At 47.2% G+C, this 12,752-nt stretch overlaps 1 protein-coding gene across 6 annotated transcripts in view; it reads right to left on the reverse strand.

Annotated features, from left to right (window-relative positions):
• Positions 1–12,752, reverse strand: part of EVC2 (EvC ciliary complex subunit 2) — a 142,298-nt gene that overhangs the window by 110,315 nt on the left and 19,231 nt on the right. For all 6 annotated transcript variants that reach the window (XM_029235123.1, XM_029235126.1, XM_029235128.1 and 3 more), the window contains 2 exons: positions 11,965–12,074; positions 7,311–7,364 (listed from right to left, as the gene is read on the reverse strand). In XM_029235123.1, coding sequence (XP_029090956.1) covers positions 7,311–7,364; positions 11,965–12,074 — 164 coding nt within the window. The remainder of the gene's footprint in view (positions 1–7,310; positions 7,365–11,964; positions 12,075–12,752) is intronic.

A 12,752-nucleotide genomic window follows, 5' to 3' on the forward strand; every position in this document is an offset into this window, starting at 1 on the left:
TGTTGTTCTAAACTTTGTGATAATTTGTTGTGGCAGCCCTAGGAAACTGAAAAAGCGTGGTATTGCTTTATCTCATTCAATCTTCAGCAATCCTGCAGGGGATGTATTATTCCCATTCCACTGATAGATAAATGGAGATGCAAAGAGATCAGGAAGTTAATCAAAGTCCATAGTTAAAGAGGGACAGACTAGCTCTGCTTGATTCCAAAGTCTGTGTTCTCCCCGGTACATTACACTACTTGCCGTCCAGGGGGCTGTGTGGTTTTCTAAACACATTTTTAGTCTCAACCTCCCACACCATGGTAGAAGTTACTTGTCTGATGGATGAGAACCAGAAACAGATATTGGGACAGAATTACAGGCAGGCAGCGTCCACGTACTAAAAAAATCAGGAACAAAACTAACTCATTCTCTCAAAGTCTCCTTCCCTTCCTCCCTTTCCTGCTTTAGGAAGTAGAACAGCCAAGACAAGCCACCTCACTCCTCCTCTTCCCACCTCCACCTTCTCTGAATCTCCACCTTGAGATCTTGCAATTCCTACTTTCCAATACCAGGTGATAAGCAAACCTAGGTAAAGACTGCCTACTTGGGGCAAGCCCACTCACAAGTCCCACTTTCTTCTTTTCAACCTTCTTCATTTACCTCTGTTACTAACTTAAGCTAGGTCCTGATCCCCTGACCTGTCCACAACGCCTCTAGTCTTCAACTTCCCTCCTCCATATAAATGGCCAAAGAAGACTGAATCTCAAGATTTAGCTTTATGGGAAGGAAAATCCCCATAATCGCTCATATCACCATCATCGTCACCATCAACATCACCACCATCACCATCATCGTCCTTAGCATAACATCACCATCACCACCATCAATACCATCATTATCACCATCACCACCACCATCATTATAGCTAATATGTATTGAGCAGATACTGACTGCCAAGGATAGTTCCAAGTGCTTTACATGCTTTATCCATTCACTCCCCATGGCAATAGTATAAAGTGGGCACTATTTTAATCCATATTTTACAGATTACAATGCCAAAGTATAAATAAGTTAAATAAATGGCCCAAGGTCACAGAGCTAACAAGTAACAGACCCAGGATTCACACCCCATGGTCTAGGCAGTAGTCTTCAGACCGCAGCTGCCTCTCCAGGGCTCAGGCTCCAGCCTGGCCTTTTACCAGGAGCCCTGCATTGAGTCATCAGGGGCTTGTGCCGCTGTGAACACTTTGATTCCCTCTCTGAGTATACAGCTCACCCTTTTGCGGTAAGTGACTAGCAGGGCAGAATTTTAGAATTCCTCAGTCTCTGGCTAAAAGCCATCCCTTCAAAACTATACTTAACTATACTTAACTATCAATATCTTTATTGAACTTTCATCAGAGGCCAAGTAATTCCTTTTAAATCTTTAGAACAATGCTTTAAATACAGAATTCACACTTCATGGGTGCAAAAAGCAAGCTTTGCTATAATTCCATTTACCTGAAAATTTCTATTAAGTGGCTACATCACAATTACTGCCAGGTTTGACTCAATGTTTAGATGTGGTGGTAACCTTTCTTGACAAGGAAAGACAAGGAGGAAAGAGACCCAGGCCCTGCTCCGAGGAGCTCAGCATCCTATAGAGGAATGGCCAGGCACACAGGCTGGGGCGACATGTGTGACTAGGGCAAGGAGAGAAGAGGGGCAGTCCCTAACCCAGCTCAAAGGACAAAGAAGACCTTCCAAGAGGTGACCCGTGGGGAGAGGACAATGAACCACGCCAGGAGGAGGGTGAGCCAGGCAGAGGGAACAACATGGGCAGGACTTGCAGATGGCAAGAGACACAGCCCAGGTCCCAGAGGGCCTTCAAGAGAAGGTTAGGGATTTGCGGCATCATCCTACAGGCTTAGGGGGCTCCCTGCAGGGTTTTAAGCCAGGAAGTAACATGGTCATATCAGTATTTTAGAAAGAGACAGCCTGGAGGAGGGTGAACCTGGATGACACAGCCAATGGAGAAATGATGAGAACCACAAACAATGCTATGGGAAGCAGCAGAACATACTCGTAAAGACCATGGACTTGGGCCCTCATTGCGGGCTCAACTCTCAGCTCCTCCCCTACCACACTGTGGGACCCTGAGCCTTTCCCTCCCTGAGCTGCAGTTTCCCCATCTGTAAAATGAGGGCAAAAATCTTGCAGAAAAATTCCACTGATAATCATTGTAAGTACAGAATTTCAAAGAGCCTATCTACCTTAAACTTCATTATCTAAGAATAAAGAAAAAGAGGTGGCTCAGTGATCCCAGCTGTCTCACCCCCAGAGCCCGCACTAACTTTCCTTCTTGTCTCTGGAAAAGAATCCGTTATTATCACCACTTTAATCACATATCAGCTGGTAGCAGATTCCTTTGATGCGTTCCACCACTGCATTTATGAAGAGCAATGCCAGACAAAAAAAGATTTTCAAAAGAAATGCTTTAAATGCTTAAAATCCGATAACAAGTTACAAGAGCATGAGGAAAAATTGTTTATACAATTTGACTTCAATTATGTAATAAATATATTTATAGACTTGCAGAAGGCAAGAAACTACCATGCTAGCAATGGTTATCTCTGGTGGCGGGGATATGAAGAAATGTTATCTTATTCTTCTAACTTTCTCCTTGTGTCCGTGTGTGTGTGTGTGTGTGGAAGGGTTTTTTGTTTAAAGTGTCCATAATAGACATATATTAAATCCCACCCCCTCCCCAAACCAGGAAAAGTTTGAAGGGGAGAGCATACAGAATGATTTCTCTGAAAGACATTTTAGGAGTAATTTAGTTGAAATCCTTCAACTGCTTGAAGAAGCAGAGGAGTCAGTGACTTGCTGACCCTTGTCCCACAGCCCTTGAGGGGCAGCTCTGAGGGCAGAGACTCTGATAACTCTGGCAAGAGCAAGAGCTTGAAGGTAACCATAAACAGAGACGATCACACTCACTAACAGAGGTCTGTAAGTTAGAATCCAGTGAATAAGGCTTGGACTCCAGAAGAAGCTGCACAGCATGGTTCCAATCCTCAATGTTGTATCAAACTTCAGAACCTTGGCCAGTTCCCAAAGCCTCTCAGGACCTGAGTTTTTTCACTCTTAAATGAGGAAGTAAAACTAGATAATCTTTAAAGTCTCCCCCTGGGCAAAAATTCTATTCTGATGTCAACAAAAATGTATTAAGTGCCAACCAGGGGAATAATCTCAATGTCACAGAGTGACAAGGTTTATCAGATGTCCCAATGCCACTAGATCCCAGCAAGGGGTGCCACCAGCCTGCTTGGGGGATGTGAAGGAATCACAGAGGTGGAGGAAGTTGGTCAGGGTCCTGCAGGATGTTTACGAGCTGCCAGAGGACAGGAAGGAAAGGATCAGCATGTGTAAAACCAGAGCGATGTGGAAAACACAGGAACCCCACGGCACAGGGAGATAGCAGAGGTCACCTTTCCTGATGGAGCCTGAATCCTAACTTAAGGGAACTGGGCTTTATCCAGCAGGCAATGGGGAGCCCCTCCAGAATAGAAAGTGAGCAGGCTTGTGTTTCAGGATGATGGGCTGGAGGGGAGCAGGACTGAACAGGCAGAAGGCTGGTAAGTCATCCAAAGAAGTGATCCAGAGAAGGCAGACGTGATGATATGCGACTGCATGCTTCCAGCCCTCTGAGTTAAACCCAACGCCAAATGATTTTGCCAGTGGAGTTACACGTTCCCTCCACTGTGCTCAAGGGCACACACTGTAAATCTTTGTGTTTGAGAAATTCTCATATCATACATAGCTATCTACTGAGGCATTCTTTATCTTATTAATGAATAGGAGCTCTTTATAATATATTATAAAGACATTAATCCTTTTTAATGTATGCTACAAATATTTTCCCAAGTTTACCCCTTACCTTTTTTAATACTGTTTTCAAATGTAAAGTTTTCAACTATTTTGTGTACTCAGACCCATGGTTTTGCCCCATGGTTTTTTTCATAGCATATTAACCGATATTCACTCTTTAAAAATTGTTTTATCCATTTAGATTTAAATCTGTTGAGGGAATTCATCTTCATTTTTCTTCCAAAAGATCCTGTCAGTTGTCCCCCAAATTACAAGAAGCTGGAGTGAAGTCCAGCTCAATCAGAACACCTCCACTCAACTACTATCCATAGGATAAACGAGGTCCTACTGTAGAGCACTGGAAACTATACTCAATATCCTGTGATAAACTACAATGGAAAAGAACACGAAAAAGTATATATATATATATATATATATATATATATATGTATAACTGAGTTACTCCGCTGTACAGCAGAAATTAACACAACATTGTAAATCAACTATACTTCAATAAAATTTTTTAAAAAAAGAACACCTGCACTCAATGTCCGGCACAGGGTGGAGGGATTCTTTTCCTCTCTATTCATCCAGGAGGCAGAAAGGGTAAGAAGACTTCTTGGGGTCTTAGTTGACATCTATCAGTTTCACCCTCAGGAAATTAATAAGAAATTAAGGAGGTGATGGCGTCTCTTCCAGGTGTTGCAGTTCCCAATTTACACAATGGGTTACTCAATGTCTTTGCTTTGTATTTTTTAACTGCTTGATAAAAATGTCAGAGGAGCTTATACCTCACTGCTGAGTTCCTCCTATTCATCACCGTCACACTTTCCTAGTATAACGACGTTATCTCTGCAGGTGCCCAAGTCAACCGTGCTAGAACACACGCTGCAGCTGGCAAGGACTGGGCCTCCTCCTTACGTACACCTAAAAGGTGCCAGACACTGTGCTCGAGCCCAGTAAACCTTGGTTCACGTCCAACCGACAGTCAAACAGGCTTAACCTTGACGTCAGATCTTCAGATACATATTTTAGAAACCTCTCCTCCACCCTTAATTAACTCCTTCAAGATCCAAGTGAATTCTTACCTCCTCCAAGAGGCCTGCCATCCACCCAGCCCGCCCAGCCCACACTTTCTCCCTTGTCAGTACCCCCAGCACCTATGATCTGTACGTTGGGTCACAACCTCACAAGTTCAGTCACAGCTGATGTACGTGGTTTGTTTGGCTTTTTGCCCTTGTTTAATGTCTCAGTGTGGGGAAGGGATGGTGGGTGATGGTCGATCGGAATCTCCAGGCTGCCTCAGACTCCTCTGCGCCCTAGAATCTTGCGTGGGCCTGACTCACACACTTACAGCACCGGTGCGGCCCTCGTGGGAATTTAAGCTTGAGACCCTGATACATAACATTCTTTTCGCAATTAACACAGAACACTTGCACAGCAGCGTTATTTCCATGTGTAATAATACTGATGATGTTTATTGAGCGCTTACAGGATGCAAGGCACTGTGCCGAGTGCTTTGCCTGCATCAATCCGTTTACTTTGACGACCACCCTATGAAGCGGGTACTATTATTATTCTCATTTTACAGCCAGGATACTGAGGTCCAGGGAGGTAAGTAATGTGCCCAAGGTCACATACAATCTGTGGAAAAACAGGGATGCAAGTCCCGGCCTCTGGTGCAAGGGCCCGTTGTTTCCACAACACTCTAGGGCCATCACCTGCATATGTCTCATCTCCCCAGTCGATAATGACCTCCTTGAACATGGTCCACAGGCAGAGGTCACCTGGCCCAGGGGCCAGTGGGGCTGAAATCCAACCCATTGCTCCACTGCCAAGCCTTGCACCCATGGGTCTGCAGCCCAGGGGGGCCACCTATGCCTGTTTCTCCTGAAGGCAATGAGCTGGAGACAGCCCTGAAGACCTGGGTATGGCTCGTCTCCATCTATGTGAGGAGGTCTGGGCCACGGAGAAAGGGCTCATAAATACTGATTAAATGAATGTTCTCTGACCTTTATTGCAATCACGCGGCATTGACAACAATCAGCCCAGTCACGGGATATTTACCTGTTGAGTGCCACCCACAACGTAAGGCACCGTGCGGGATGCAGGAAGGAATCAGACATGGTGCCGCCCGGAGAACTGTCTGCACCTGTGTGCCTGACTCGGGTTTTGTGCCGGCCTCATCTGTGCAGCCATTCGGCTCACTAGGAGGCAGTGTGGCCCACTGCCCAGCAGCAGGGCTCTGGAGCCAAAGGGCCTGGGTTCATACCTTATTCTAACACTACCTGTGCAGAATGGCGTTCACACAGCAGGTCTGAGGCTTCCATCCTCTGCGAGGCCTGCTCAAGGTGCTGGGCCTTGGCTGGTGTCTGGGAACTCAGGTTTCAGAGGGTTCCCATCATCTCCTGATAAGAGGGGCTCACAGGGCCTAAACTGTTGGGCAAAGGATGTGGTGTACACTGAATACATGCTGTCCTCCTGGGAGGTACCAGGCAGAGGGTGCCCCGTGCCCAGCTCCCAGTACAAACCCTGGCACTGGGTCTCTAATGAGCTTCCCTGGTAGACAGCACTTCACATGTGCTGTCACAACCTGATGTCAGAGGAATTAAGCATGTCCTACAGGTCCCCACTGGGAGAGGACCCTGGAAGCCTGCACCTGATGTCCTCCAGACCTCGCCCTGAGTCCCTGTTCCCTTTGCTGATTCTGCTTTGCATCCTTTCTCTGTCATAAAGCAGCCTGAGTAAGACTATGTGTGCGGTCTTGTGAGCCCCCCTAGGGCATCACTGCACCTGGGAGTGGTCTTGGGAACACTGATACCCTAGCCATGTGACGTTGGGCAAATGACTTGACCTAAGTGTGCCTCAGTTTCTCCATCTATGAAATGGAGGTGATTTAAAATACAATCGATCCCCTCAGATTATGGTGAAGATGTCACAATTCAGCAAATGAAGACGCTTAGGGTGCCTGGCACCTAGTAGGTGCTTAAGAAATGTGGAGCGTGGTTATATAGTGAATAAACACTTGATGAACATGTGAATGAGTGAATGCATGAGTTGTGGGTGATTGAATGATGAACAAAAATGGAGAAATGTTAATGGTGAACAGCAGAAGCAGGCCTGCAGGGCCCTGGGCAGCTTTGGGAAGACAAAACATGACCACCCACTAGCCGTGGGGTGAACACTGCAGGGAGGGTACCAGCCGGCTGATGGGTGGGTGAGGCCCCAGCCTGTCCAGGCAGTGACCAACCCGTCTTGCCCAGATGAAAGGGTCATCCAGGAAACTAGCCAGACAGCCTCAGCCCACACTGGGGGATCCCAGACTGCACAGAGCCCCCAGCCTTGGCTCGTGTCTGGGAGGCTAAGGCCAGCGGTAGGCTCCTACCCTTGGCTCTGAGGACAGCAAGAGACCACACACCAAAGACATAAAAAGACACACTGGGGGCATAAAGCAGGTGTCCAGGTCAAACATTTTCTCCTACCGTTATCTTTTCTTCTGTTGTTATGGTGAAAAGGGCTTTTAGCTGGGCTCTGTTCTAGAAAAAGGAAAAAGAAAGCACTTCAGTAAATAGGTTTTGACATCTGAGACACGGGGTAACATTTTGTGTTTCCGACCCACCAACCCACCGTGCCTGGAACAACACTGGGCCCTTGACTTTGCGGGTGGAGGCTTGTGGAGGTCTTAAAGTCCCTTTGGGGGAAAGGTCTATGAAACCGTGATGCCTCCTTCTCTCCTAGAGGCGTGTATGAAATCCAAACACCAGTTTCCCTAATTGCTAGGGAAACCCAGGCAGTATGCCCTGGTGGTGAAACACTTGGGGTTACAGTCAGGTCGGGCTGGGGCGAGGGATGACCCTGAAGCTTACCCGCCCTGTGACCTGGAGCAGCCTCTTTCACCCTCTGGGATCTAGTCTGTACCCTTCAGGAAGGGGGAGAGAATCACAGGCTCTGATGGCATTGCTCCAATTGTCAGCTCTCTTTCCAATGCTCCCAACACCCCTAAACCCCAACTCCCTAAGTGTCTCCTCCCAATACCTTCTAATACTCCTCTGCTTAGAAAACATAGGAAATGGAAAAATGAAGGGTGAGCGTTATGACTGGTATCTGTCCAGCCATGTGGTATCTGAGGAGACTCAACATGAGATCATACTTCTTCCTGAGGGTAGAGTCAGAATATCTTGCAACTGAAAGGCAGCGCAGGGTAGTCTGGAGAGAACCAGACTACCCCAGTTCATGCCTGGCTCTATCACTCTCCAGCACTCTGGTTTTGGACAAGTTATTGACCTCTCTGAGCCTCAGTTTCCTCATCTGTACAATGGGAATTATATTCAACTCGGAGGATTGCTGTGAGGATTAATTAGAAGGGTGCCTGGCACATAGGGAGGAGTGTTGTGAAAGTATTACTGCTATTGGGTGTAGCAGGTGGTGATGGGTGGTTGTATCAATGTAGGTAACCTGGTCTGGAGGCTTGGAGCCCGAAGTCCAGTGAGCTAGGCAACCCCTGTGTAATCCTATCACGGCCACTTGGAGGCATTTTCCCTTGACCTGAGTGATGGTCAACCTGAGGTAGGAAACCTCCTGATTCATGCCCTACAGTTGTTACAGCAGTCACACTGGGAGCACTGGGGCATTCCAAATGCATCATGGGCCAGCAGGACAAGCTGATGGAGGCTTCCAAGGGAAGTCGAAATGTACCAAGATTTCCTTTTCAGGAGGGAAATGGAAATTTTAATAAACAAACAAGTCTTTAAAGAAGAGACACCTATGAAGCAATAACTTGGCCCTTTCTGTTCCTGAATTGTCTGTGCTTTGGAATATTCATGGTGCTCTGTGAGTTTCAGGGTCTCCTGAACTAGTGGGTTCAAAGGCCAGTTTCCTCTCTCTTCACTGCCTCTGGGTCCCTCCTCCCTGTGTTTCCTGACGCTCAAAGTCTCAGCAGAAAGGGGCTGAAAGTGTACTTCATCTCTTTGCAAAACATGAATCCTCAGCCCCGTGCCTACATAAACTTCAAGGCTTGAGAAACATGTTTTAGATCACAGCCTGAAGTCAGGGAACATGGACCACGGGAGGTCCAGTGATGGTTTTATAAGGTGGGCAGCATGTTTATACAATAAATGGTAAGGAACTGGAGATGAATGTTCTAGATTTTCCCCTCTTTGACCTCCCTTCATCTAGGTCCTGTCTCATCTACCCTTGTATGAATTTGAGGTGCATGTGTGGCTGCGTGCATATCCACGTGCATGTGTGTATCCATGTGCACGCGTGTATGTGGGCACATCCACGTGTATGCATGTGTGTCCACGTGCATGTATGTGTGCGTTTCCGTGTGCATGTGTGTGCACCCACGTGCACATGTGTGCACCCACGTGCATGTGTGCATATCCACGTGCATGTGTGTGCATGTATCCATGTGCGTTATGTGTGCACATCTGTGTGTGTGTGTTTGAGAAAGTAGTTTCCGGATCTAAACATAATGCATTTCTGACAGTACCTACCTCATGCTGTGAGGATTAGTAAGTGGTAACTATGAGAACCACTGATCTCATACCATGTGAAAATGTCAGAACTAGAAGAGATTGCGGGAAGTCTTCCTACCCGTCTCATTTCTCAGGTAGGAAAACTGAAACTCAGAGACACCGAACTGTTCTGAAAACACAGCGAGGACAGCGTTCCCACCTCTGAAATACCAGACACCAGCCCCACACTAACTTGAAGGATTTCAAGTTGGGCACCTGCATTTTTAAATAACTCCTTTATTCTCCCATTTGTAGTGTCAGCCTCTTTATGGCTGACAGAGTAGACCAATGTTCTCTTGGGGAGTTGTCGTGAGTCTCACTCAAACTTTGATCATGTTCAGCCCCAAATACACTGGACCTTCTTGCCATCCCGCAGGAAGGCCTAGGAGTCACCCAAAGAAACTGTGAAGTCCAAATGGGTGAACCAATTGGAGAACGAGGCATAGGAGCCACTCACCATTATCAACACTCATCCACTCAGCAAATGCCGGCCTTCCACGGGCCTTTTCTAAGGCAGGGCCAGGAAGGGTGATGCTGACAGTCTAACGCAGGCAGGAACCTACAACACATGGAATCTCCAGGTGGGCAGGGGGACTCTCCGCTCTGTCTACAGAACTGCCCAGAGAGCACCTGAAGGCTTGGAAGGGGACGGAAAGAAACTGCAGGCCACGTGCAAATATAAAATTACCTCTTTTATCCCCACAAGAGACTGGAGACTATAGAACAATCTCCCTTTTACTGATGAGAAACTAGAGGCTCAGAGAAGTTAAAAAAGAAAACAATCACACCTGCCCAAGAACCATTAGTTCACTGATCTATTCATTCGTTCACTCAACAAATATTTACTGAGCAACTAGTGTGGGTGGGGCTCTATTTTTGGCACTAAGAACACACCTTGGAATAGGGCCAATGGGGTCCCTGGTCTCATTGAGTGACATCCTAGTGGCGGATGGGGGTTTACTGGGGGGATGGGGTTAACATGACACAGACAGGCACCAAGCAAAGCAATGGACAGGACCCGTCAGGGGGTGACAGCCAAGGAGGTCGCCCTGGGGTGAGAGGCCCCGGACCTCATGCCTCCTGCTGCCCCACCAGCCTCCCCAGGCTCTTCTGGGAGGTGAAGCCGCCCTGGCCTAACGTCCCCTCCCTACACGAGGAGGTGGAGGCTTCCAATTTCACTGGGTTTCTGAGTTTCTCACTGTTGGTTTCTGACTGTTGCCTTATCTTAAATTTTGATTTTAACATATTTGGTTTCCTCTCCTTTGAAATTCGGATGGTATTTCTTCTGGGCCATTTTATCTCCATTTTTGTATCCTTTGTCCTCTGTTCTTGACTTTGCACTTAATTGTGTTCGGAGACATCTGTCTTTTCTGACAGTTTTATACAGTTTTCTCATATCTGGTCTTTACCTTTTGGGAATCTTTCATTTTATTTAATTTTATCCAGGACTATTTTTCTTATTGCAGCAGAAACACTGCACACAGGCTCCCCAGCCTTGGATGGAAGGATCCGGCAGCTGTGGGGTCCGATATTGATTCTGCCACGTGACCTGGGGCAGTCACCCTTGGAGCCTCATTTTCTAAGTCTATTATAAAAGGTACTTTCTCCAGGGACTGAAATCAGAACAAAATGACCAGAATAACTAGAGCACGAGCTCCTTGATCTTGAGGCCAGAGATCTTGATAATACTGTCTTGACAACACAGACAATACCAGTGATGAACTCTGGAAGGAGAGCTGGGCAGGAAGCATCGGAACCTCTCCACTCCCAATATCTCTGGCCTCGAGCGGAGCACAGATCTCCTCCTCTGTATTCCCAGAAGTGTACAGCATGTACCAAGGGTCATGCAACCAACCACATTCACTGCCTACGTGGATTAACAAAAAAGTGAATGGAAAATGAAGGTGCTAATAGTAATGGGGTTACAGGTTAAATCACGTCCCCCCAAAATCCATACGTTGAAGCCCTAATCCCCAGTATTTCAGAATGTGTCTGTATTTGGAGACAACCTTTACAGACGTGATTAAAGTAAAATGAGACCACCAAGGTAAACTCTGATCTCACCTGAAAAGTGTCCTTCAAAGAAGAGGACACTAGGACACAGACACACAGAGAGGCACGACCATGTGAGGACACAGGGAGAAGACAGCCATCTACAAGCCAAGGACAGAGGCCTCAAAAGGAACCAACCCTGCCCACACCTTCCAGCTTCTGGACTTCCAGCCTCCAGGACTGTGAACAAACAAATTTCTGTTGTTTTTGAGCCATCTGGTCTGTGGTACTTTTTCACAGCAGCTCTAGCAAACCAGTACAAATGGGAGATATTTGGTTGAGTGCTTACTACGCCCAAGACACAGCGATGAGAAATTAACATCTATCATTTACATATCTTGATAATCAGGTCCACAGAAGTTAAAGTAATTAAGGTCACAAGGAGCTTCGAGGGAGCCTGATTCATGGTAAAGTGTGTGAGATTCCAGGGCCTGCGCATTCATCCAGAATTGGGTATCACTGAACAAATGAAGGATGGAACGAAGAAAAGAATGAACTAACAGATGTTGTGTCCAGGGTTTCTAAAACAACAGTGACAAGAAAGAAATCAAAGTAACAAAGACAATACCGGTGATGAACTCTGGAAGGAGAGCTGGGCAGGAAGCATCAGGACCTCTCCACTCCCAACGTCTCTGGCCTCGAGTGATGCTGTGTAGCTGACGGAGAAGGAGTCTCCAACTGCTCAGAGAGAAGGCACATGTGGGTCAAGAACGGGGCCCCTGCCACAACCCAGACACAGCCAAGCATCCAGAGGCGGCTGGCATCACAGCTGAGAGCGGCAGCAAGAGCCCCTTTGATCTCACATACTTTTTATCAGGGAGAAGAAACTGGGCAGGTGTGCTCTTGGACCCCCTCTTTTTTCACTTGGAAGGGCTGTCAGCATCCTTACAAGGAGCTTTACCTGGGTTCCACTCCATCCTGGGGCTGGGCAGGCCAGTCCTCCTAATTCAGGATGTCATACACTTAGGAAATCCAGAACCTTTTTGTTTTGTTCTGAATCCAGGTGGGGACCTATTTGTTCCCAATGATCCCATTCACACAATGATGGGACAGAGTTTTTATAGGACTTTTGGGTGACACTAGCTGCCACTTTGACACCTCCAGCTGGTTCTGAAAGCCCAGCACACGGCACAGGGAAGCAGTGCCAGACTGGGCCCGGGAGGGGGCAGTGGAGAAGGTCACTCAGGCTCACATAGGGTCTCCTCCAACCTCATGGTCTCTGGCTGGCCTTCGATGGCTTAATGACACAAACAGAGAAGCTTCCTAGGAGACGGGGTTTCTGACTCAAAGCTCCCCTTAGTCAGAAGCCAGGACTGGTTAGAAGAAGACGGCTCCGCTCTCGGGAGGGGCCACACT

The sequence above is a fragment of the Monodon monoceros genome, unplaced genomic scaffold (genome assembly GCF_005190385.1).
Source record: "Monodon monoceros isolate NGI ecotype Baffin Bay Population unplaced genomic scaffold, NGI_Narwhal_1 Super_Scaffold_20, whole genome shotgun sequence".
In the NCBI taxonomy this organism is placed as follows: Eukaryota; Metazoa; Chordata; class Mammalia; order Artiodactyla; family Monodontidae; genus Monodon; species Monodon monoceros.